General features: G+C 41.5%; 1 protein-coding gene across 1 annotated transcript in view; it reads left to right on the plus strand.

The window, feature by feature from the left end:
* KLHL1 (kelch like family member 1) overlaps positions 1–25,101 on the plus strand; it is a 311,682-nt gene that overhangs the window by 279,891 nt on the left and 6,690 nt on the right. Inside the window, exons 8-9 of the mRNA XM_064174201.1 lie at positions 1,211–1,373; positions 20,825–21,037. Coding sequence (XP_064030271.1) covers positions 1,211–1,373; positions 20,825–21,037 — 376 coding nt within the window. The remainder of the gene's footprint in view (positions 1–1,210; positions 1,374–20,824; positions 21,038–25,101) is intronic.

Consider the following 25,101-nt stretch of genomic DNA (forward strand, 5'->3'; position numbering starts at 1 on the left):
TCCAAGATCATCCAGTCCAACCTATCACCCAGCCCTGTCCAATCAACTAGACCATGACACTAAGTGCCTCAGCCAGGCTTTGCTTGGACACCTGCAGGGATGTCAACTCCACCACCTCCCCGGGCAGTCCATTCCAATGCCAATTTAGCCTAGGTATTTTCAGAATGATGCTCATGGATCCATAAAATGGAATTACTGAGCTCACTGTATTATAACAAAGGGTGCTTAGCATTAACTCATCTTCCAGAGCCTTCTAATCTTAACAGAACATACTGTGAGATAGAGAATTCATCAGTTCCTTTGAATGGGTAATTAAAAACTCTCATAGTTAAAATTTTGATTCTTATTTCATAGAATCAGCCAGGTTGGACAAGACCTCCAAGATCACCCAGTTCAACCTAGCACCCAGCCCTGGCCAATCAACTAGACCATGGCACTAAGTGCCTCAGAAAGACATATTTCAGTATTTCCTACTAAAACTTCCATGAGTTTTATTGTTCTTCTCATCACTAGATAAAAGAATCTTCATATACACCACATTATTTTCCTGTGAAAGTATCCATGCTCTTGTAATTTCTTTTTTGCTGTTGTTGTTGTTTTGAGGCGTTTTTGATAAAGTAAATTGATGAAGCAGCTGTAAGCTACTTTCCTGAGCCTTCGAAATGTTTTTTGATTCTATGCCAGACCACCAAGCTTCCCACAAGAGAAAATTCTCCTATTTTCTTCTACATATCTGACACAAATGCTGAGAACATCTACTTCTTTCCCTTCTCTGTGGAACTCTGGTAGAAGTAATTCCTTTCAGTAAAATCCCCCTCAGGTTGCATTCAGTGAAATCCCCCTTAGGCTAACAATAACTTGAGACCTATCATGTATCTCATCCATAATTTATTTATCACGTGCTTTGCTGGTATTCTAAAGAGCAAATTAATGAGCAGAATGTTGTGAGATACTAAGTTAAAGAGTATACAGAAATAATTGACAGCTTATTAGGGTTTGTTTGACAAGACCTGTTTTTTTTTCAGAAAGCCATGTGGAGTGTCATTAATTTTATTCCTGTTTGTCAGTTCTTAATTAATTAGATTTCAAATTGGTGTTCCCATTTTCACTTTGGATATGCAAGTTCATTAGTTAGCTGTGTTTTGGTGTATTTTTTTTAAGCCTTGACAGAGAAAGTGTACTTCTATCTTCTCTCTCTCCTCCATTTTAGGAGTTACAGTGCTTGAAGGGCCTATTTATGCAGTGGGAGGACATGATGGTTGGAGTTATTTGAATACAGTTGAGAGATGGGATCCTCAAAGTCAGCAGTGGACATTTGTGGCAAGTATGTCAATTGCCAGAAGCACTGTTGGAGTAGCAGCATTAAATGGCAAGTGAGTAGGGTATTCTTATGTGGTTGAAACACATTTCCTCAAGGGATGAATAACTGTGGCAGACAGTAGTAAATAACTTCCAGCATACTGAAATAGAGGGTGTCTTTCAAAACAAATGTAGATGCAGTTGTGCACATCCTGCTGTATCTTATGGGGTTTGTATTTATTTTAAGTAACTGATTTTTTTCTATATTGTTTTTGTTTATTACTAATATCAAATTCTTGAGAATGTAGAGCTGAAATATGAGCGTGTATGGTACAAACCACTTCAGGACAAATTATCAGTTGACTTATCTAACTTTGATATATTCTAGCTAACCAACTGAGTTTATGAATCTAATATAGTCATGTACCCAGTGACAAGATTTGTTGTATATGCATTTTGTACCTTGCTTGAACTAAACGCTGACCCATGAAACCTTTGCCTGACAATAACTACATTCACACAGCAAGTAAACATAAATGTGATTTTGGACAAAAACAATCTGACTGCATTAAGCTTTTAATTCTGATCAAATTTTATGCTTTCTGTTTTATAATTTTCACTTTTTAAAATTTGAGTGTGACACTAAAACTCATAGTAGTGTGGTATTATTTATTACTTATTACTCATCACTTTAAATACTATTAGCTATGTGGCTAAAAAGAATATGATGTGAACTGTAATACTTTAGAAGTGGCAGAGGAATTAGCATCTTATTCAGTTATTTTTGTATAGAAATCCTGAAGTTATATCATGGAAAATGACAGGAATATGTATTTTTAGGATATAATTCGTCTTAGTTATTTTAGATATTGTGATGGTTTGGGTGTTACCTGCCTCCTCACTCCTATGAAATCACCCAGACAAGACTCAGACCAGCAGGGCTATTTATGGTTTTTTTTTTCTACACTGAATTAAATAAATGAGTGAGTTCAAAACTATTTTCTGTGTGTATCTTCCACACTGCTTTGGGCCCTTTACATGAGAGCAATAGTGTATGGTAAGGATCTCAAATAAGAACTTCTTAGAGGAAAAAAACATAGAATCATAGAACTATAGAATCAGTCAGGGTTGGAAGGAAACACAAGGATCATCTAGTTGCAACCCCCCCTGCCAGAGCCCCATCCAGCCTGGACTTAAACACCTCCATCCATGGGGCCTCAACCACCTCCCTGGGCAACCCATTCCAGCCTCTCACCACTCTCAGGCTCAACAACTTCCTCCTCACCTTCACTCTGAATCTCCCCACCTCCAGCTTTGCTCCATTCCCCCTACTCCTCTCACTCCTTGATAGTCTAAAAAGTCCCTCCCCAGCTTTTTTGTAGGCCCCCTTCAGGTACTGAAAGGCCACAAGAAAGTCACCTGGGAGCTTCCTCTTCTGCAGGCTGAACAGCCCCAACTCTTTCAGTCTGAATTCATGGGAGAAGTAGTCCAGCCCTCTGATCAACCCAGTGGCCCTTATTTGGACATGCTCCAGCACATCCACATCCTACTTGTAATGGTGGCTCCAGAACTGGACACAGTACTCTAGGTGGGGTCTCACCAGAGTGCAGTAGAGGGGAAGAATCACCTCTCTCACCCTCCTGGCCACACTTCTGATGCAGCCCAGGGTCTGGTTGGCCCTCCAGGCTGCAAGTGCACACTGCTGGCTCATGTTGAGCTTCTCATCTAGCAGCACCCTGAAGTCACTCTCCTCAGGGAGATGTAGTCTCTTCTTTTGTGTTTTAACACTGGAAACTATTCCATTTGAGATTTTCCATTCCTCTGTGGTCTGCTAGTTGGCTTTCCAATTAATGCCATTTTAAGCAGAAAAAAATCCCAATATATTTTACCACAAACTCCTATGAAAATCATATTTTTCTATAAGCTTATGGTGGAAATAAAAAGTTAAAAAAATATGATTCTGATATCCTCAGCCTTAAATAATTGATTTTTATTAGTTCTTAGTGCACTGAATCTTTTTATGCTTACTTATGCTTTTTTTAAGCTCACTTGTATAGTTCGGACAAGTCAATTATTAATTAATGTGCTGCTGAAACAAACAGAAAGGTAGGCTGTATGAATTTGGCAGAACAGGGCACACAGAAATGGCCCTTCTTACACTGAAATATATTTTCAAATTTAAATTGAAAATTATGTATTATATCCGAAAAACTGGAAAAGGGTTGTATCAATCCTTTGGTGTGACCAGCAGGAGTGGGGAGGTGATCATGCCTGTACTCAGCACATGTGAGACCACACCTTGAGTACTGTGTCCAGTTTTGGTCACCACAGTATAGGAGGGACATTGAGATGCTGGTGCAGGTGCAGAGAAGGGCGATGAGGCTGGGGAGAGGTCTGGAAAAGATGACCTATGAGGAGCGGCTGAGGGAACTGAGCTTGTTTAGTCTGGAGAAGAGAAGGCTGAGAGGGGATCTTACTGCCCTCTACAACTACCTAGAAGGAGGTTGTAGTGAGGCTGGAGCTGGTCTCTTCTCCCAAATTACTGATGATAGGACAAGAGGAAATCACTTCAAGTTGCATCAGGGGAGGTTTAGGTTGGAAGTTCTTTCCTGAGTGGTCAGGTAGTGGAACAGGCTGCCCCGGGAGGTGTTGGAGTTGCCATGCCTGAAAGTGTTTTTAAAAAGGGTGGATGTGGCACTTGAGGCTATGGTCTAGTGATGATGAACGGTCGGATGAAGGTTTGACTGGATGATCCTGGTGGTCCTTTGCAACCATAGTGATTAATTGTGATTAGATATTGTGCTGAGGGATTTGGTTTAGTCAAGGACTTGTCAGTGTGAAACTAATGCTTGGACTCGATGAGCTTGAAGGTCTTTTCCAATCTCAGAAATTCTGTGATTCTCTAATGCATGCATCACAATACAGGCTGAATTATTTTCTTTTATAATTATTGAAGCCATAAAATACTGCTGTATTTTTCAAAAGTTGAGAAAGGAAAAATAAATCTTTTAGAGACTATTAGAAAGAATAAACTGAGGACATGAGGAAGTTCTTCAGCATGAGAGTGGTGAGAGCCTGGTGTGGGTTGCCCAAGGAGGTGGTTGAGGCCCCATTCCCAGAGGTGTTTAAGGCCGGGCTGGATGAAGCTCAGGTCTGCCTGATGTAGGGTAGGGTGACCCTGTCCCTGGCAGGGGGGTTGGAACTAGATGATCCTTGTGGTTCCTTCCAACCCTGACTGATTCTGTAATACAAATTATAAGAGCAAAATGCTAAAACTGCCCCAGAGATACTTCATCACAACAGTACAGAAACATATATAACAGTATAAATAACAGTCTAGAAACTCTTAATCCAATCCAACATCTTTAAAATAGGAGTGGTTTGGAAAGCCTCATCTTTCTCCATCAGTTATGTTTCCTTCCTTTTTCCTGTTTGTCTTAGTCTCTGCTATTTGAATGTGTTCTCTTTTCACATTTTTATTGAAAGACAGTAGTTGTGTTCATTATTAAACTATTCATTGCTGGTTCAGATTTTGTCTGTTGATTCACTGCAGAAGATAGAATTTTTTTCATAGAATCATAGAATCAACCAGGTTGGAAGTGACCTCCAAGATCATCCAGTCCAACCTAGCACCCATCCCTATCCAGTCCACCAGACCGTGGCATTAAGTGCCTCAGCCAGGCTTTTCTTGAACACCTCCACACCACCTCCCTGGGTAGCCCATTCCAAAGCAAATCTTCTCTGGCAACAACTTCCTCCTAACATCCAGCCTAGACCTCCCTTGGCACAACTTGAGACTGTGTCCCCATGTTCTATTGCTGGTTGCCGGGAAGAAGAGACCAACCCTTACATGGGTACAGCCTCCCTTCAGGTAGTTGTAGACTACCTGAGTGAGGTCACTCCTGAACCTCCTCTTCTCCAGACTAAACACCCCCAGCTCCCTCAGCCTCTCCTCACAGGGCTGTGTTCCAGGCCTCTCACCAGCTTTGTTGCCCTTCTCTGGATGCGTTCCAGTACCTCAACATCTCTCTTGAATTGAGGAGCCCAGAACTGGCTGATGTCATCTACAAACTTACTGTTGCTGGACTCAATCCCCTCATCCAGATCATCAGTAAAGATATTGAACAGGACTGGTCCCAAGACTGATCCTTGGGGATTTGTAATGACTTCCACATTCTATTAATTCCATTTAAGCACTGAAAGAAATAGAAGATAGCAGTGATTCTAGGTTATTTTTTTTTTTTAAGAGCATAATAATTTGTCCCTTTGCACTCATGCAAATTAATTTGTTACATTTTCAACTTCATTTGTTAGGTGGAGAGGTTTAAACGAGATAGAAGTTTTTAAATTATGGGTTTTATTTATTTCTCTTTAGTTACATCCATTCAGTTCCCCTGACTTTGTAGTAGCTGGATTCATTTAGTAATGGATTTCTATAAATTGAGGCATTGTCTTAACAGTACTTTTCCAACTATCCTCTTTTTTTCCATTTTGGTTAGAAACACAGAGAACTGGCCACTACAGATGCTGGCATGTGTGGAGGAAAATGTTTGGGTTTGATCATTCAATAAAATCAAGCTGCAATGAAACTCCTGTTATATAGATTGCTATTAATGACTGTGGTAAATAGCATTTGCTTTAGTTTAATACATCCCCTATGAGTATTATACAACATTACAAAGTAAGTGCCAGAAAATGTAGCTTGCTGAACCTTAATTTCCAAGAAAATGGTAAAATTGAAACCAAATTAGTGTGTTCACAAGAAAAGTTATCAAAACTGCCCTATAGCTACTCACTCACAGGAATATATTTGCTGTGTACTGACCCTGGAAAGGCATAGGTTAATAATTCCACAAAGCCCTTAATAGCAGTTCAGTGTTTGGCACAAGAGAATTATCAATGTATTAAATTCACATAACCACCTACAAAACTTGATTGCATGGCTGATTACAACCTTCTCCAGGAGTTCTGCTTCTTTGACTTTCATTCATCATATAATAAACTATGCATAGCATTTTCTCTTAGCAGAATCATTAAAGCTTAGTACTAATTCAGAGACCTGGTCTGATCTTTTCAGTTTTGCACACAAATTCATATTTCCTATTTAAGGGTTCCATGCAGCTCAATGGATGTGCAGTTTGAGTCAATATGTATCATATTTACTCTTTGACAAGCAAAGTTTATTTACAAGTCTCTACAGTGCAAGTTTTTCTTTATGTGGCTAGGCTAGACTTAAAAATGGCTAGAACAGGTACAAATATGGAAAATATATGTGATTCAATGAACAATCATCAGACTACAGTAAATCTATATTTTTCTCACACTTCAAGGCAGAAGCACATGCAGCTATGATGTCTGGCTCTTTAAAACCCAAGCCATTGCTAGGAAATAAGGCCGATGATAAAGATGTTGCTTCATTGGAGAGTGGGAACTTGATGAGCCTATATTCTCTTGATATTCAGACTCCCATATGCTTAGGCCACATTTCTGTTTTGCTTGTTTACTGCAGATCTGAATCTTTTATTGTGTATGCCCCACCATGCACTTCTCTTCATAGAATCATAGAATCAAGCAGGTTGGAAGAGACCTCCAAGATCATCCAGTCCAACCTAGCACCCAGCCCTATCCAGTCAATTAGACCATGGCACTAAGTGCCTCAGCCAGCCTTTTCTTGAACACCTCCATGGATAGTGACTCCACCGCCTCCCTGGGCAGCCCATTCCAATGCCAATCATGCTCTCCTGGAAGAACTTCCTCCTAACATCCAGCCTAGACCTCCCTTGGCACAACTTGAGGCTGTCCCCCCTTGTTCTGTTGCTGATTGCCTGGGAGAAGAGACCAACTGCTACCTGACTACAACCTCCCTTCAGGTAGTTGTAGACAGCAATGAGGTCACCCCTGAGCGTCCTCTTCTCCAGGCTGCACTCCCCCAGCTCCATCAGTCTCTCCTCATAGGCTATGTGTGCCAGGCCTTTCACCAGCTTTGTCTCCCTTCTCTGGACACATTCCAATATCTCAACATCTCTCTTACATTGAAGAGCCCAGAACTAGACACAGTACTCAAGATGTGGTGTGACCACTGTTGAGTAAAGGGGCAGAATAACCTGCCTTGTCCTACTGGCCACACTGTTCCTGATCCAGGTCAGGATGCCATTGACTCTCTTGGCCACCTGGGCACACTGCTGCCTCATCTCTTCAGCTGTCTGTCAACCAGCACCTCCAGGTCCCTTTTTTCCTGTCTGCTCTCCAGCCACTCTGCCCCCGGCCTTTAGCACACAAGATATTTGGACCGGTTGGCTGTTGGCTGGAATGCAGCTAGCATACCTGTCATTAGCTATAAGGTCTGTCATTGTGCTAGTTTGAAGCTAGCTAGAATGTTTTGGTGAGAAGAACTAGATTACAGGCTGTGAAAGGAAGACAGTGTTGATGTCTGCTTCCCTCACAGTTTCGCTGAGATGTATGGGAACAAGAAAGAAAAACATTAGATAACACTCTCACCATTTTTCTCTCACTCTTGCTTGGGCTGCTGGCTGAGCTGCATCTCTCTAACACACCCTTCCATTTGGCTTAACCCTCTTTGCTTCTTAACCTCTTGGCCGAACCTCTATTCTTCCTTGGGACTGGGGTAAGGTTGAGAGGGGTAGGGGGAAGGTGCAGGGGTGGTTGAGAGCCCCTCCTGGGGACTCAGGTTTCTGGGAGGGGAGTTGTGTTTCTGTATTACCTTTTACCTTGTATATTTATGTCTATAATTGTATATACTGTAAATATCTGCTTGTACATTGTGCTAGCTGTAAATAAATAGCTGCATTCATATTTACTGATCTGGAATTATATTATATTATATTATATAATTGGTTGAATTCATTGAATTGAGAAGTGTTTGTCCATTGTGAAGGTTGCAGACAGAAATATCGCAGGCTGTTTTATTCAAGTCATCATTATAATTGCAATGCACTGATAATTTTTGTATTGAAAAATAGGAAAATGGCTCAATATTATTAAATAATGAAGCATTGATATGCTGTAATTATGTTTTTCAAAGCCAAAGTACTACTTCACAATTTCAAGCCTAAAAGAAAACTATATTTCACATCAGAGAATTTTTTTCCCATGGTGGTTTTTGCTTGAGGGTTACTTTGCTTTTGTGCCTTATTGGTGATTCAAGTATTGTTTTACAAATCCATTTGAAGTATGAAAAATACTTCACTTGGCATAAAAAATCACAGTCATGTAAAGAGTGAAAATATTTCATACCACATACTTTCTGCCCACAATATCCTCATTGATTGCAAATACCTTTAAATCAACGTTTTGTGAATTAGATGGATTTATGACTGATACTGAAATACAGCAGTACTTTTCCCTGTCAAAAAAATCTACTTTTTTCACTTGTCTGTTTGCTATCAGACTTATCTACCTGGCCAGAGAGTAAAATGAAATTTGATTTAGGATTATGTTAATTGCATAGTAGGTATTTGATTTAGTTGAGGCAATTAATGAGGCAGGAATCATAAAATATGTAGTTAATTTTATTTCTGGAAAGCCCCACCCACAACTATATACAAATTAGTTAAATTTGGGTTCTAATTTGGTTGGGAACAATCTTCACAAGGATGCTTATGGGCAATTTATTCATTTAAGAGAAGCAGAAAATTGGAAAGTTTTAGCCACAAAATGGCTTTGCCTCACTTACAAATAGGCAGCTTGGAGCCCTAGGGCAATTCTGTGGTACTCACTGCAGTGGAGTGGAAATTTCAAGATAGTCCCTGGCTCCTTTGTGGCAGTGTTGGAACTGCTCAGCCATTGAGAGGCTTCTAGATCTTCCCAGGGTGCTGGGAAAGAGGTAAACAGCCTCTGACCTGATCCTGGTTCCTCCTGTCAGGGACATTTGCAGAGGTGCAGGCAGGATCTCTTGCAGGTGTGCAGAGAGCACCATGTCAGTGGCACTTCTTGCCATGTTGTAAGGCACTCAATTTCTATTATTTGCCTGAGTGCAATGACTCCTTTGGCCACAGAGATTCACCAATCAAAATGGCATTTGCAAAACTGACCATATTAGGTGAATCCAGGGCTTGCTCACCCTCATTTGAGCAAGACACCGACAAGTACCTAAGCACCTGTGTGTACCTGTTTATCACTTTGGGAGGGGACATAATGGCCCAAGCACTCGCTTACCCCATCAGCAGAAGGGTGGGGCAAGCCAGGACATCTAATAGGCCTTTTAGCCTTCCAGGACAGTATGACAGAAATGTGACTAATTTTATGAAACCCTTTTCCAGTGAGAAGAATAACAAATGTCAGAGACTAACTCACAAATTATCAGCCTCAGATTTTTTTGTATGTTGTACTCTAAATGTGCTTTGACCTATACATAAAACTATACCTTAAATTAAATCCTGTGCAAGAATTCCCAGAGAGGTTGTGGGGTCTCCTTCTGTGGAGATTTTCAAGGCTGTGTCGTGGTTTTTAAAGATAGCTGACAGGAATTAATCTCTCAAATTAAATTGGAGAGAAAAATACAGAATTATATTTGGAGAGAGATACAGAGAATGACATTATAAAGAAATTACTGCATCCCTAGCAAACCCTCTTGATTTTTTTCCCCAACCTAAGAACTGAATCTTACTCCCCGGTGCTCCAATCCTCCCCCCACAATGCCTCCACCATAGAAGAGGCCTAAACAAGCCACTGGAGGCCCCAAAACAGGCCTACTGCTCACTTTGCATATACAATCATAGAATCAACCAGGTTGGAAGAGACCTCCAAGATCATCCAGTCCAACCTAGTACCCAGCCCTGTCCAGTCAACTAGACCATGGGATTAAGTGCCTCAGCCGGGCTTTTCTTGAACACCTCAAGGGACGGTGCCTCCACCACCTCCATGGTCAGCCCATTCCAATGGGAAATCACTCTCTCTGTGAAGAACTTCCTCCTAACATCCAGACTATACTTTCCCCAGCACAACTTGAGACTGTGTCCCCTTGTTCTGTTGCTGGTTGCCTGGGAGAAGAGGCCACCCCCCACCTGGCTATAGCCTCCCTTCAGGTAGTTGTAGACAGCAATAAGGTCACCCCTGAGCCTCCTCTTCTCTAGGCTAAACACCCCCAGCTCTCTCAGCCTCTCCTCATAGGGTTTGTGTTCCAGGCCTTTCACCACCTTTGTCGCCCTTCTCTGGACATGTTCCCAACAAAGTGGCTCACGCCAGACATGGGGCAGGAGGAGGAGGAAAGGAGAAGGAACTGACCTTGTTGTGAGTTTATAAAGAGATAGCAGAATTATGGGTTTGAATAACAGTATTCTAGTCCCCAGATTTTTTAACCCTATAATTCTCAACCTGGGACAGCCTGTCTGGATGTGTTCCTCTGTGATCTATTTTAGATAGTATTGTCCTGCTCTGGCAGGGGGGTTGGACTCAATGATCTCTCTTCCAACCCCTAACATTCTGTGAACTTGTGATCCTGTGATCTTCTATGGTAGTTTTGACACTGTTGATGTGTGCTGTATTTTAACTGCTGCTTTTGATCCAACTATTTTCTCAGTCAATTATTCTGCATCCTGCTATAGGGAAAAAGTGACACATGCTGAAAATACTCTCCCTGTAGAAACTGCAGATAGGTGTAGATATTTTTTAATACTGTAGTCAAAGATGTGTGATAAATGGATTCTGAGACAAAACAAAATGGAAGTGTTATATGGTCTGAAATAGACTCACAAACATGGATATCATAATTTTGTTCAGCCTAGCACAATTCACAATTCTGTGAATGAAATAACAGTTTCTTTTTTATGACACATTTTCTGTATCTTTTTTGATAAGTAGAGAGCAAACAGAGGCCTGAATCTCACACTGTAGTAACCAATTTTACTAAGACTATTTTCCTTAACCATCTTAAATGTGGTAGAGTTAACAACATTTTTAGCTGGTGGAATCTACATTCAGTAACTGGTCTTGAAAGATAATGAAGCCCATACAGAATTATACAGATATACTATCTCATGTAGGAAGTAGAATCACAGAATGATAGAATCAGGCAGGTTGGAAGAGACCTCCAAGATCACCCAGCCCAGCCTATCACCCAGCCCTGTCCAATCAGCTAGACCATGGCACTGAGTACCTCAGCCAGTCTATGCTTGAACACCTCCAGGGACGGTGACTGCACCATCTCCCTGGGCAGCCCATTCCAATGGCAAATCACTCTCCCTGTGAAGGAATTCCTCTATCTCAACACCTCTCTTGAATTGAGGAGCCCAGAACTGGACACAGCACTCAAGGTGTAGCCTGACCAGTGTTGAGTACAGGGGAACAATAACCTCCCGTGTCCTGCTGGCCACATTCTTCCTGATCCAGGCCAGGATGCCATTGGCTCTCTTGGCCACCTGGGCACACTGCTGGTTCATGTTCCACTACTGTCTACCAGTATCTCCAGGTCCCTTTCTTCCTGGCTGCTCTCCAGCCACTCTATCCCTAGCTTGCAGTGCTGCTTGGGGTTGTTGTGGCCAGAGTGTAACACCCTGCACTTGGCCTTGTTCAATCTCATCCCACTGGCCTCTGCCCACCCATCCAGCCTGTCAAATTCCCCATTCAAAATATGTTTTTTCTCAATAACTTCTATCAGTAGCTACTGTTTCACTAAGTGCAGGCCCTTATGCTATGACTGTTTTTTTTTTTTCTTTTTTGTCAAACTATATGTATTTTTAACTTATTCTACTGCTGTATCACCATGCCAAATACGTGAAACACTTCATTAGTGCTTTCCATTCTGAAAGCACATTTTCCCGACTTTGGCCAGGCAAGCATAAGTTCATTAGCGTAAGCAAGTCCACTTCTACAATCTGATTCCTAGATCAGATACTGATTGTTGGAACAATGCAGGAGTCCAGCACTGGTGGAAATCATTATCATCCCCTCAGTTCTACCAGGCAGGTATCCTTTGAACCAGAATAGTTCATGCAGACTCAAAGTGCAGAGAAGGGTATAAAGGAGCCTAAGGAAGAAGACTGGATATCATCTTTGATATTCACAGCGAAAAAGCTTTGAAAGGCAAAACCTTGTTAACAAATGCAGCAATGGCATGATTCAACTGTTTTCACAAGCCATACTACCTCACATCAAAGGCAGCCTGGTCTTTTGAGGTTGGCTTGTCAAACTGAATTTAAAAATGGCTTTTCTGTTTAGTTATCAAAGGTTGGTGATGATAGCACCATGATAAATGCTTTTGATCCATCCAGTCACAGTTTCTCCTAATGTCTCTTACTTTGAAATCTCTATGTGTTTTTCTATCCAGTTTATATATATATATATACACAAATGTTTAGGAATTTCTATTCATCTTAGTACAAAAAGAAATGACCAAACCCTGAAAAGATTTCCAGCTTAGAGGAGATTGAGTTTGGTCTAAATTCATATCTAGACACAGTGTCTGAGTAAGCTGAAATACAGGGAATAGAAGAATAGAAATCTCTAACCTTTCCACAAGCAAAACTTTCAACTGTGATCAATAGAGATAAAAGTGCTCAAAACAGGATGCTTTTATTTCCTTGTTGGTTTTCCTTTCTAAATAGTGATAATTTTAATAGACAACCCAACAGATTTGATGAGATACAAAATGAAGTTAAGAGCATATTCCCAATTTAGAACCTATTTTGCTGTAGCCAGGTGATGGTTGGGCTCTTAGCTGTGGGGATGACTGGGGGACTTAAACATCTCTCCTATGAAGAGAGGCTGCGAGACCTGGGGTTATTTAGCCTGGAGAAGAGGTTCAGGGGTGATCTCATTGCTGTCTACAACCACCTGAAGGGAGGCTGTAGTCAGGTAGCAGTTGGTCTCTTCTGCCAGGCAACCAGCAATAGAACAAGGGGACACAGTCTCAAGTTGTGCCAGGGGAGGTCTAGGCTGGATGTTAGGAGGAAGTTCTTGCCAGAGAGAGTGATTGGCATTGGAATGGGCTGCCCAGGGAGGTGGTGGAGTCACCATCCCTGGAGGAGTTCAAACAAAGCCTGTCTGAAGCACTTCGTGCCATGGTGTAGTTGATTGTCTGGGGCTGGGTGATAGCTTGGGCTGCATGATCTTGGAGGCCTCTTCCGACCTGCTTGATTCTATAATATAAAATTTTACCCTGAACTGTTGCCAAGAAAGACAAAACTTCAAAAGGGATTCATTCTAAGTGATCTAATAAAAAAGGACTGTCAGCACTAAGAAGGAAGTAAGACTACTAAATATTTCTGGATAGAGGTATTTCAAAAGTTCCAGTTAGCTACAGTATCCTGAATATTTCAGCACTGCTGGCCTTTGTTCTGCAGTCATTTTAGGCCTTCATGATTAGTAAACTTGGCTGAAGAATGGAAGCAATTTCTGACTGTAATGTTCAGACTCAGTTATAGCCAGAGCTTTAAAACTATTATTTGATTTCTAACTTTCATTTGTCTGAGCTAGACCTTTCTGAAATAAAATTCTATTGATTGTTTTAAAATGTATTGCAAAGAAATTGAGATAAAAACATGCTGTGATAAAAACACCAACTTCCAAAATCTGAAAAGCATAGGTCATTTTACTAAAAAGTAGGTGGTCCCAATCACTGGCTGAATCTTTTATCAGTTACTTATTACTGGTATTTGCTGTTTCTGTACCAGCAACTCATATATGCCTTTAGCTATATTTTACTACCTGTTTTAACTGAAACAGAGGATTTAAAAAGTCTGCTTCACATTCACTGTGGAAATATCAGTGTATAGATTTGTTTCAGTTGAAAGACAATGGAATAGATGAAAGCTTTTCATGCCAGAGGAAATAAACAATGTGGCAGGTGTTTAGACTAGGCAAGTGCATGATAACTCACACTGAATTCTGTAGAAGTGTTGTACTTTGAAGGTTTTTTAATTCTGTGAAGTATTTGTGCCTTAGACAGGTGTACTCTTCACTGGGTTAAAAACTGGCTGAGTGACCAAGCCCAGAGAGTTGAGGTCAATGGGATTAAATCCATCTGGTGACCAGTCACAAGTGGAGTCCCTCAGGGCTCAGTTTTGGGGCCAGTTTTGTTTAATCTCTTCATCAGTGGGCTGGATGAGGGGATTGAATACACCCACAGCAAGTTTGCAGATTACAGCAAATGAAGCAGAAGTGCCAATCTGCTGGAGGGTAGGAAGGCCCTGCAGAGGGATTTGGACATGCTGGAGCCATGGGCTGAGGCCAATTGCATGAAGCTTAACAAGGCCAAGTGCCAGGTCATACACTTTGGCCACAACAACCCCCAGCAGCCCTACAGGCTGGGGGAGGAGTGGCTGGAGAGCTGCCTAGTAGAGAAGGACCTGGGGGTGTTGGTGGCCAGCCAGCTGAACATGAGCCAACAGTGTGCCCAGGTGGCCAAGAAGGCCAACAGCATCCTGGCCTGGATCAGAAATGGTGTGACCAGCAGGAGTAGGGAGGTCATCATGCCCCTGTACTCAGCACATGTGAGATCACATCGTGAATACTGTGTCTAGTTTTGGTCACCACAGTACAGGAGGGACATTGAAGTGGTGGAGCAGGTGCAGAGAAGGGCAATGAGGCAGGGGAGAGGTCTGGAAAAGATGACCTATGAAGAGCGGCTGAGGGAATTGGGGTTGTTTAGTGTGGAGAAGAGGAGGCTGAGAGGGGACCTTATTGTCCTCTACAGCTACCTAAAATGAGGTTGTAGTGAGGCTGGAGCTGGTCTCTTCTCCTGAATTACTAATGATAAGATGAGAGGCTTCAAGTTGCATCAGGGGAGGTTTAGTTTGAAAGTTCTTTCCTGAGTGGTCAGGCACTGGAACAGGCTGCCCCGGGAGGTGTTGGAGTTGCCATGCCTGAAAGTGTTTTTAAAAAGGGTGGATGTGGCACTTGAGGCTATGGTCTAGTGATGAAGGCTGCTGGGATGAAGGTTTGACTGGATGATCCTGGTGGTCCTTTGCAACCATAGTGATTAATTGTGATTAGATGTTGTGCTGAGGGATTTAGGTTTAGTCAAGAACTTGTCAGTGTGAAACTAATGCTTGGACTCGATGAGCTTGAAGGTCTTTTCCAATCTAAGAAATTCTGATTCGGTGTTTTAGGTGACCAAATACTTAGATAGAAATCTATTTGAAAATCTCAGCCTTGTTAACCATGGCCTTCAATTCTTGGGAACAGGTCTACTGTCTACTGCTATTTGAATTGCCTCAGGATAGCCTACTTGTCCTCCAGCAATTCTGTGTGTGGAGGATACCTTCCTGACAAAGCTGGTGAGCAAAGCGACTAGAGAGGGAGCCCTGCTAGACCTGCTGTTTGTGGACAGAGAAGGACTGTTGGGCTATCCTGGGCACAGTGATCACAAAATTATAGATTTCTCAATTGCTGGAGAAGTAAACAGGAGGTTCGTCAAAATTGCCACTTGGAACTTCCAGTGGGCAGACTTTGGCCTGTTTTGGAGACTATTTGACAGAGCCTCTTGGAAGGGAATCCTGAAGAGCCAAGGAGCCCAGGAAGGCTGGACATTCTTCAAGAAAGAAGTCTTACAGGCACAGGAACAGGCCATCCTGATGTGCCAACAGACAAGTCATCAGCGAAGAAGACTACCCTGGCTGAATGCAGTCATTTGATTGCAATTTAGGGAGAAAACAAGAGTTAATGATTTTTGGAAGAAAGGACAGGCCACCTAGGTGAACTATGGGGTTGTCATGAGGCTATGAAGGAAGTAAAACAGAAGGGTCAAAACCCTACTAGAAATTAATCACACTTTGCTGTAAAAGACAATAAATGCTTCTGCAAATATATTGGCAATGAAAGAGGGATTAAGGATCATCTCTATCCTTTATTGTATGTAGGGACAAACAGTGATCAAGGATAAGGAAGTATCCTTGAGGTACTTAATGCCTTCTTTACCTCAGTCTTTAGTAGTAGGACCAGTTGTTCACTGGGTACTCAGTCTTCTGAGCTGGAATATAGGGCCGGGAAACAGAATGAAGCCCCCTTGATCCAGGAGGAGGTGGCTATCGACCCTCAGCACCACTTAGACACACACAAGTCTATGGGGCCAGCTTGCATGCACTGAAGGGTACTGAATTGGCAGTAGTGATCCCCAAGCCACTTTCCATCATTTACCAGTAGTCCTAGCCAAGTTGAGTGGTCCCAGCTGACTGGAGATTGGCAAAGTGATGCCCCTCTGCAAGAAGGGCTGGAAGGAGGATCTAGGGAACTGCAAACCTTTCAGTCTGACCTCAGTGCCAGGGGAGATCATGGAGCAGATCAGCCTGAGTGCCATTATAAAGCACATGCAGGGCAATCAGATGATCAAATGCAGTCACCATTGGTTCAAGAAGGGCGAGTCTTGACAAACCTCATCTTGTTCTAGAACAATGACCCATTTAGTGCATGGAGAAAGTCTGTGGATGAATTCTCTATGAGCTTTAGTGCGTCTTTTCACACTGTATCCCACAGCCACAGCATGCTTCCGAAGAGTCTTATCTGTTTATGGCTTGGATGGATGGACCCTTTTTCTGGTTTAAAAAAAAAGAGGCAGAAGTTCAAGCTCAGAAAATGATAGTGAATGAAGTTAAATCCATTTGGTGTTCCCCAGGGCTCAGGATTGGTGCCAGTCCTCTTTAATATCTTTATTAATGATCTGGATGAGAAGGTCAAGTACATTTTTGGTAAGCTCGCAAATTACACTAAGTTGTGCTGGAGTGTTGATCTAGTTAAGAGTAAGAAGGCTCAACAGAGGGTCCTGGACCACTTGGATTGATGAGTCAAGGCCAGCTATATGAGAGTCAACAAGTCCAAGTGCCGGATCCTGCAGCTCTGTCACAACAACTCTGTGTAACATTATGGGTTGTCCCTTGTACTTGTCATTGGTGAAGGCTGCGCCTCGAATACTGGCTTCAGTTTTGTGGCACTCACTTCAAAAAAGACATCAAGTTTCTGGAGCTGATCCAGAGATGGACAGCAAAGCTAATGAAGGGCTTGGAGAACAAGTCTTATGAGGAGTGGTTGAGAGAATGGAGGTCACTTAGTCTGGAGAAGCAGGGACTGAGGGGGATCTTACACTTTCAACAACCACCTGAAAGTTGTAGTGAGATGTTTGTTGATCTCTTCTCCCTAGTACAAATGATACGATGAGAGGGAATGGCCTCAAATTACACCAAGGGACATTTAGGTTAGATATTAGAAGAAACTTCTTCCCCAAAAGGGTTATCAAATCTTGAAACAGACACCCCAGGGAGTTGGTTGAATCACTATTCCTGAAAGTGTTTGACGGTACTAAGGGATTTGGTACAGCACTAGATTTGGTAGAGTTGGGTAATGATAGAGCTCAATGATCTTAAAGGTCTTTTCCAATCAAAATTATTCTATGATTCTATCTGTGTTTCTCCTGCATAGTCTTCGTCATATCTGCCAGCCTATAGGGAATGTCACCATACCCTAGATTTCACTTTGGGCAATTGAAGTAAGTCACCTTTGAAAGTAAAAATAACATCTTTGGAGACACCTACATGTAAAGGCATTTATTTATTTTTTATATTAATGTAAATGTATTTGGATCACATATTTAAATTAATTTTAGTACTGCTCTACAGTTCTTATTCTATGCTGAAAAAAAATGTAGTGGTGACTTGTATACCAAGCTGTTTTTTAGGCTTAGCTTGTTACCCTGATCATAACAGCAATCTGGACACTGCAGAAACCCACAGATTAGCACTTGCATGCAGATGTCTTAATCTCAGATTGACTCCCACCTCTAGGTATATGGTAATCATAGAAAAAGCTAGGTGACATAGGGATGAACCAACAGAAATAGTTGCCATGGAAGTGTATTTGCATTAACATCTCTCACAGTGCAGTGTGGATTAAGTTGAAGTACAAGTACGTCTGTCAAGCAGTACAGAAGTACTCCCTGGCTTCAGTGACTTATTTAGTGGTAGTACATTACTTCCTTATTCATCACCGTCCATGCCAACAGAATGTAATGGTAAATGAACATTTAAGTAGCTCTGAATTCATGGAGCACTTAGGACAGTAAAAGCTTCCAAATGAATAACTGCTTCACACAGATGGCTTCTGCATCCTAAATTGCTCAGTCGCTGGACTTTAAACTAGCCTGTGTTTCTATTAGTTAATCTCCAGGTGCTGTAGAAAAGGCAACACACTGGAAAAAGATTCGTGTAAGAAATGGATGCAATATGGTAACAATAGAAAGAACAATCATAACTGTTTCTTAGAACCATTATAGAGGGAGGAAGGAACCTGTAGTTAATTAAAAACGTAAGGTATTTTTTGTTAAACCACATCTTTGCTGTTTCACATCTAAAATACTTCAAGTTTTCCGTGACTTCCTGACAGAACTCAATCCTAATTATTATCCTGATGAGGAAAATCAGCATACAGTGCCTGCGAGCATCATTTTATTACTTGCTGAGCAGACTTACCTTCACTATAAATTAGATGCTTGAAACCAAGGGGATACTTTTTTAAAATCCATATTTAAAAGCAGACTTCTTTTCTGCAATTGTGCTAGTTCAAAGCTAGCTGGAATATTTTGGTAAGAAGAACTAGATTATAGGCTGTGAAAAGGAAACAATGATGGTGCCTACTGCACTCAGGCTTGCTGAGATGTATAAGAACAAGAACACAAACATAGACAAGGGAATCTATCTCTGGGCTTTTGGGGCTGCACTTCTCTCTTTAATCTGCCTTCTGCTTCCTAACCCCCCTGGCTGACCCTCCAAACTACCTTGAAGCGTAAGGCAAAGTCTGAGGTAAGGTAGAGGGGTGGGAAGAAGGCAGAAGGGTGTTTGGGAGCCCCTCCTGGGGACTCAGGTTTCTGGGAGGGCTGTTGTGTTTCTGTATTACTTTTAACTTGTCTATTTCTGTATATAACTGTAAATACTGTAAATATCTGCTTGTATATTGTGCTAAGCTGTAAATATAAAGCTTCATTCATTCAATTTCCAGAGCTGCTGAGTCTAGTCTGGGTGATTTTTCAAAGTGTGGGAAGGGTGGGTAACACCCAAACCATCACAGCAATGTACTGTATATTTGATCTCACAGAATCACAGAAGGTTATGGGCTGGATGGGAACTCAGAAGATCATCTAGTCCAACGTCCCAGCCAGACCAGGATGTCCTATACCAGATCACACAGGAATGCACCCAGGAGGGTCTTGAATGTCTCCATAGAGGGAAGCTCCACAGCCTCCCCAGGAAGCCTGTTCCAGGGTTCTGTCACCTTAACAGTGAAAAAACTCTTCTTCATGTTTCCATGAAACTTCATATGCCTCGACTTCCACCCATTGCCTCATGTCCTATCATTGGGCATCACTGTGAAAAGCCTGGCTCCAGGCTCTTGACACTTGCCTTTTACTTATTTATAAATGTTATTGAGGTCACCCCTCAGTCTCTTCTCCAAGCTGAAGAGCCCCAGCTCCCTCAGTTGTATTGTAAGTGTAAAGTTAATTTTGGACATGAGCATCCCATTGATAATTTTGTATATGATTTAGACTGAATACTAGATCAAAGACTGGCTACAGTTTTGCATATGGGTTGTACTTAGCATGCAGAACTCATGCAGTACATGCAGTAGATATATTTTTTTTTAAGAAGGGAGAATTAAAAGCTTGTGAATCTATTCACTTTTAGAGAATTACAGAAGACAGAATAGTAAAATGTAGGGCAGTAGTTGTCAAGACTAATTCCCACTACTTTGATACCTGATAAAAACACGTAGAAACTATTTTAAGTTAATTACCTATTTCTGGTTTGTCTGGATTGCCAATTATAAGTTAGCACTTTTACTTCGAGCACACAGATGATTAGCAGTTAGGAAGTGAAGCTGCTTTCATGTTTCATGAGGTTGTTTAGCCTAGAGGAGAAAAGGCTCAGGGGTGATCTCATTGCTGTTTACAGCTACCTGAAGGGAGGTTGTAGATAGATGGGGGTTGGTCTCTTCTGCCAGGCAACCAGCAATAGAACAAGGGGACACAGTCTCAAGTTGTGCTGGGGGAGGTTTAGGATGGATGCTAGGAGGAAGTTCTTCACAGAGAGAGTGATTGGCATTGGAATGGGCTGCCCAGGGAGGTGGTGGAGTCATCATCCCTGAAGGTGTTCAAGCAAAGACTGGATGAGGCACTCAGTGCCGTGGTCTAGCTAGTTGACTGGACATGGTTGGGTGCTAGGTTGGGCTGGATGATCTTGGAGGTCTCTTTCAACCTGGTTGATTCTATGATTCTATGATTCTTTGCTCTTCATGTCACTTGCAGCACTCTTGGCAGTATATGTTCTAAGTGAAGAATGAAAATATCCATTACCAGAAAGAAAATAGCTTCCTTTCTATTCAGATAGGCAATTCACTAAGTTTCATAATAATACTGAAAACACCTCTTGGCTGACATATGAAATTCTTATGATTTTGAGATTTTTTTTTTCCCTGTTTTTTTTCCCCTGGTCAGATAAAAACATGATGTTCATTGGTCTTTTTATCTACAGTTCTGAGCTCTTGTTTCATTAACATTTTTATTTCTCTGGTTACATTTCTTATTTAGGTTATATTCAGTTGGAGGTCGGGATGGAAGTTCTTGTTTGAGTTCAATGGAGTATTATGATCCACACACAAATAAATGGAATATGTGTGCTCCTATGTGTAAGAGAAGAGGTGGTGTAGGAGTGGCTACATGTGATGGCTTTCTTTATGCAGTTGGAGGCCATGATGCTCCTGCTTCTAACCACTGTTCCCGGCTGCTGGACTATGTAGAAAGGTATCCAATTATACATGTTTGGGGTCTGTTTCTTTAATATAAAGTAATGGTCAGTGGCATAATTTTCTTAGATGAGTGTTGTCAAAATTAAACAATGTTACTACTCCAAGAAGAATCTATGATTCTGAGTACCAAATTGTTATTTATGTGAAAAATTCCAATCCTTGTGGTCCCTTCCAACCTTGACTGATTCTATGATTGTCTTTCTAGATGACAATTTCTTTCAAGATTATTTTCTTTCACTTTCTTTTTCACAATAGTGTAATATATTTTCAACTACACTGTTTTCACATCTCATTTAAGAAATTCTGCCTTTTTTAAAAGCATGATATTTAACAGCGGAGTCATAAACTAAACTTTTCAGAGATAGAAATTAAGCTTTGAAATAATCTTATAGCACCCAACTGTTTAAAAGTATTTTGTAACGCTAAAAATGAAGCCGGGCAAAGAGGAAATACAGAATTGCTTAAATAATGGCTATTTGCCACACATGACATTGCTGCCTTTAGCAACACTGCCACTTCCTGATGTGTTGATATAAAATAACAATTGTGTTTGTCTTCTCTTCAGAAGCTGAGAAATCACGATGTTGTGTTCCTTTTTAAATGTCAAATAACTATTTCCTTTTTAAGAATTAATAATTTTTGAGGTATTTTGGCAGCTATTATAAAGTAACTTTCTTTTCTAAATGTTACTCAAAAGTTCACAGCTATTAAAAACATAAGTGAGTGATCTATAGTTTTGCCCCCTTCATCTCACCTTGATTTCAAATTGATTTCTTAACACGTTCAGGAACATTTATCATAACCCTTCTCACCTTAGGGCAAACCTAGTTATTATAAAGAAGAAATGTACAATTATTTTTAGTAGAGGAAATGATGCAAAAAATCTCAGGCATTCTCCTGGCAATTACAAAAAACAAGTTCTTGTGAAACTCTATTTCGTTGACAGAATTGAGTTATAAGGATTCTGCTTAACCTTGTGTAACTGTGTACTAGGTGTATATAAAAAAAAGCTCAAAGATCACAGACTCACAGGATCAGAGTATTAGGGGTTGGAAGGCACCCAAGGAGATCATCGAGTCCAACTGCCCTGCCAGAGCAGGACCACACAATCTAGCACAGATCACAGAGGAACACATCCAGACAGGCCTGGAAAGTCTCTAGGGAAGGAGACTCCACACCTCTCTGGGGAGCCCATTCCAGTGCTCTGGGACCCTTACAGTAAACACATTCCCCCTTGTGTTGAGGCAGAATCTCTTGTGCTTCAACTTACACCCATTGCTCCTTGTCCTATACCAGGAAGCATGTGAGCAGATCCTGTCCCCCCACTCCTGACCAGACCTCGGGTGTTTATAAACATTTATTAAATTCCCTCTAAGTCTTCTCTTCTCCAGACTAAAGAGCCCCAGGTCCCTCACCCACTCCTCATAAGGCAGTGCCCTCCAGTTCCCTAAGCATCCTTGCAGCCCTTTGCTGGACCCTCTCCAGCAGATCCCTGTCCCTGTTAAACTGGGGAGCCCAAAACTGAACACAGTACTCAAGATGAGGTCTCATCAGGGCAAAGTAGAGGGGAAGGATAACTTCCCTTGATCTGCTGGACACACTCTTCCTAATACACCCCAGGATCCCATTGGCCTTCTTGGCCACAAGGGCACATTTTTTTCAAATGGTTAACTTGTTATCCACCAGGACCTCCAGGTCCATCTCCACAGGGTTGCTCTCCAGCAGATCACCTCCCAACTTGTATTGGTGTAGTTTATTATTCCTTCCCAAGTGCAGGACTCCAGACAGCCTTCAGCTGTCTCAGCTAAGCCTCCCAGTTTGGTGCCAGCAGCAAACTTGCTGAGCAGACTCTGTCTGTGCCCTCGTCAATGTCATTGATGAAGATGTTGAACAGGACTGGGCCCAGCACTGATCCCTGGGGGATTCCACTGGTTACAGCTCTCCAGCTGGACCTCTCACCATTGAGCATCACTCTTTGAACTCTATCTTGTAACCACCTCACTGCCTGCTCTTCCATCCCACACTTCCTCAGACTGCTCACTAGAATATCATCTATCCACAAGTTTTTTCATTTGGGTATTGTTGGTTTTATGTTGTTTTGGTTTTTTTTTCCTTTAAGCCTTTAAAATTCTTGGACATTTCTTTACACTTTTAAAAGTGCTTGCTGTTGTTTTAATGCTGTGCTCATCAGTCTATGAAGTTGGCAGGCTACTTAATACTACATCAACTTTAAACTTCACCTCTACACTGAATGGCAGATATTTTTTGATATCGGTTACTAAGAAATTATTTATTTAATAAATATTGGGTATATATTAATTTCCTCTGATCAAATACAAGTCTGTGAGATTGTGATAGAATGCCTTAGAGCTCCTACTAATACATTTCAAAAGTTACTATTTGGGGTTTAAGTTTAATGTTTAGAGAAGATTACACCAGATGGGTGTAAGCACAAGCTCATGTATGCGCTCTCAACCCACACTTCCTGAGCTTGATCACTAGGATGTCATGGGAGACAGTGTCAAAGGCCTTGCTATGGTCAAGCTAGGCTACATCCACTGCTCTCCCTGAATCTACCCATTCCGTTATGTCATCCTAGGATGCTATCAGGTTAGTTAGATGTCAGTTGTATTTAATTTCCCTGCTTTTGCACTTCCTCACCTTGGCCCTTGTAATTTTAGACTAGTGTATCAAAGACTCTATTAAAATGTATTGCCTTTAGGCAAGTAAAGATGCAATGCATGCTGGTGCCTGTCACCACTTGGGAAACTCAGCTAGAGGCATACAATGCTCTTGTGGAAAAAAGTCACACAGTCTTTTTTTTGTTTTGGTTTTTTTTTGTCCTTTTACATACTCAAGCATTCTTTTAAATGCTTTCCTGTCCTAGTTTTGGGCAGGACAAAAGGACAGAAAGGTATTTTACCCCTTTCCAAAGGAATAAAATAAAAATGCTCCACACAGGTTTGGAAGTTTCAATGGAAATACTATTCACAAATATATACAGAAATACAAATACATAAATTCATATTCAGCCTCAGCCCAGTTCTCCAACCTGGGCTTTTCCAAAAGCCTCAGTAAGCCAACACCTTCCAAAACCAGGCCAAACACCAGGCCTCAATGCTCCTCCCACACACACACACCTTGTGTCCCTGCTCCAACCTCCATACCAGGCCCAAATTGCACTGAAAAAATTAGCTTTGCCAAGGCTGCAGAAGGCCACAAACCTCCCCCATGCTGCAAGAGATAAGGGTTTGCACTGGGAACAGAGAGAGGGAGAAAAGGGGCAGGAAAGCCTGCTTAGGATAAATATTTCATTTTTAAATAACTATCATTATACTAAAGGATTTTTTCCTCAGTTTTAAAAGTTCTGTGGCAATTATGTCTGCACTGCTCTTCATTAAACAGACACCAGGAGGAGAATGCGGTTAGGCATATCCCCTGAATTCTTAAGCAGCTTTTCTCACTGTGAACATTGTGTGGTAAAATTTCAACCTCTACAGCTACCTGAAGGGAGGTTGTAGTGAGGCTGGAGCTGGTCTCCTCTCCCAAATTACTAATGATAAGACAAGAGAAAATGCCTCAAGTTGTGTCAGGGGAGGTTTAGGTTGGATGTTAGGAGGAAGTTCTTTACTGAGAGGGTGGTCAGGCACTGGAACAGGAGGTGGTGGAATCACCATCCCTGGAGGTGTTTAAAAGGAGAGTGGCTGTGGCTCCTGAGGCTATGGTGTAGTGATGAAGGATGCTGGGATGAAGGTTGGAGTGGATGATGCTGGTGGTCCTTTCCAACCATAGTGATTCCTAGTGATTAAATGTTGTGCTGAGGGATTTGGTTTAGTCAAGGACTTGTCAGTGTGAAACTAATGCTTGGACTCGATGAGCTTGAAGGTCTTTTCCAATCTAAAAATCCTGTGATTCAGAAGTAAAAATGTAGTATAATGTAATTTTAGAAACAATATTTTTTAATATGATACAAGAAGTGTATTATTTAAAATACATGTAAACAAATACACATGGATGGAGATATTGCTCTTAGATCCTTCTCAAATCTCTTTTTATGAC

This window comes from Pogoniulus pusillus, chromosome 3 (genome assembly GCF_015220805.1).
Source record: "Pogoniulus pusillus isolate bPogPus1 chromosome 3, bPogPus1.pri, whole genome shotgun sequence".
In the NCBI taxonomy this organism is placed as follows: domain Eukaryota; kingdom Metazoa; phylum Chordata; class Aves; order Piciformes; family Lybiidae; genus Pogoniulus; species Pogoniulus pusillus.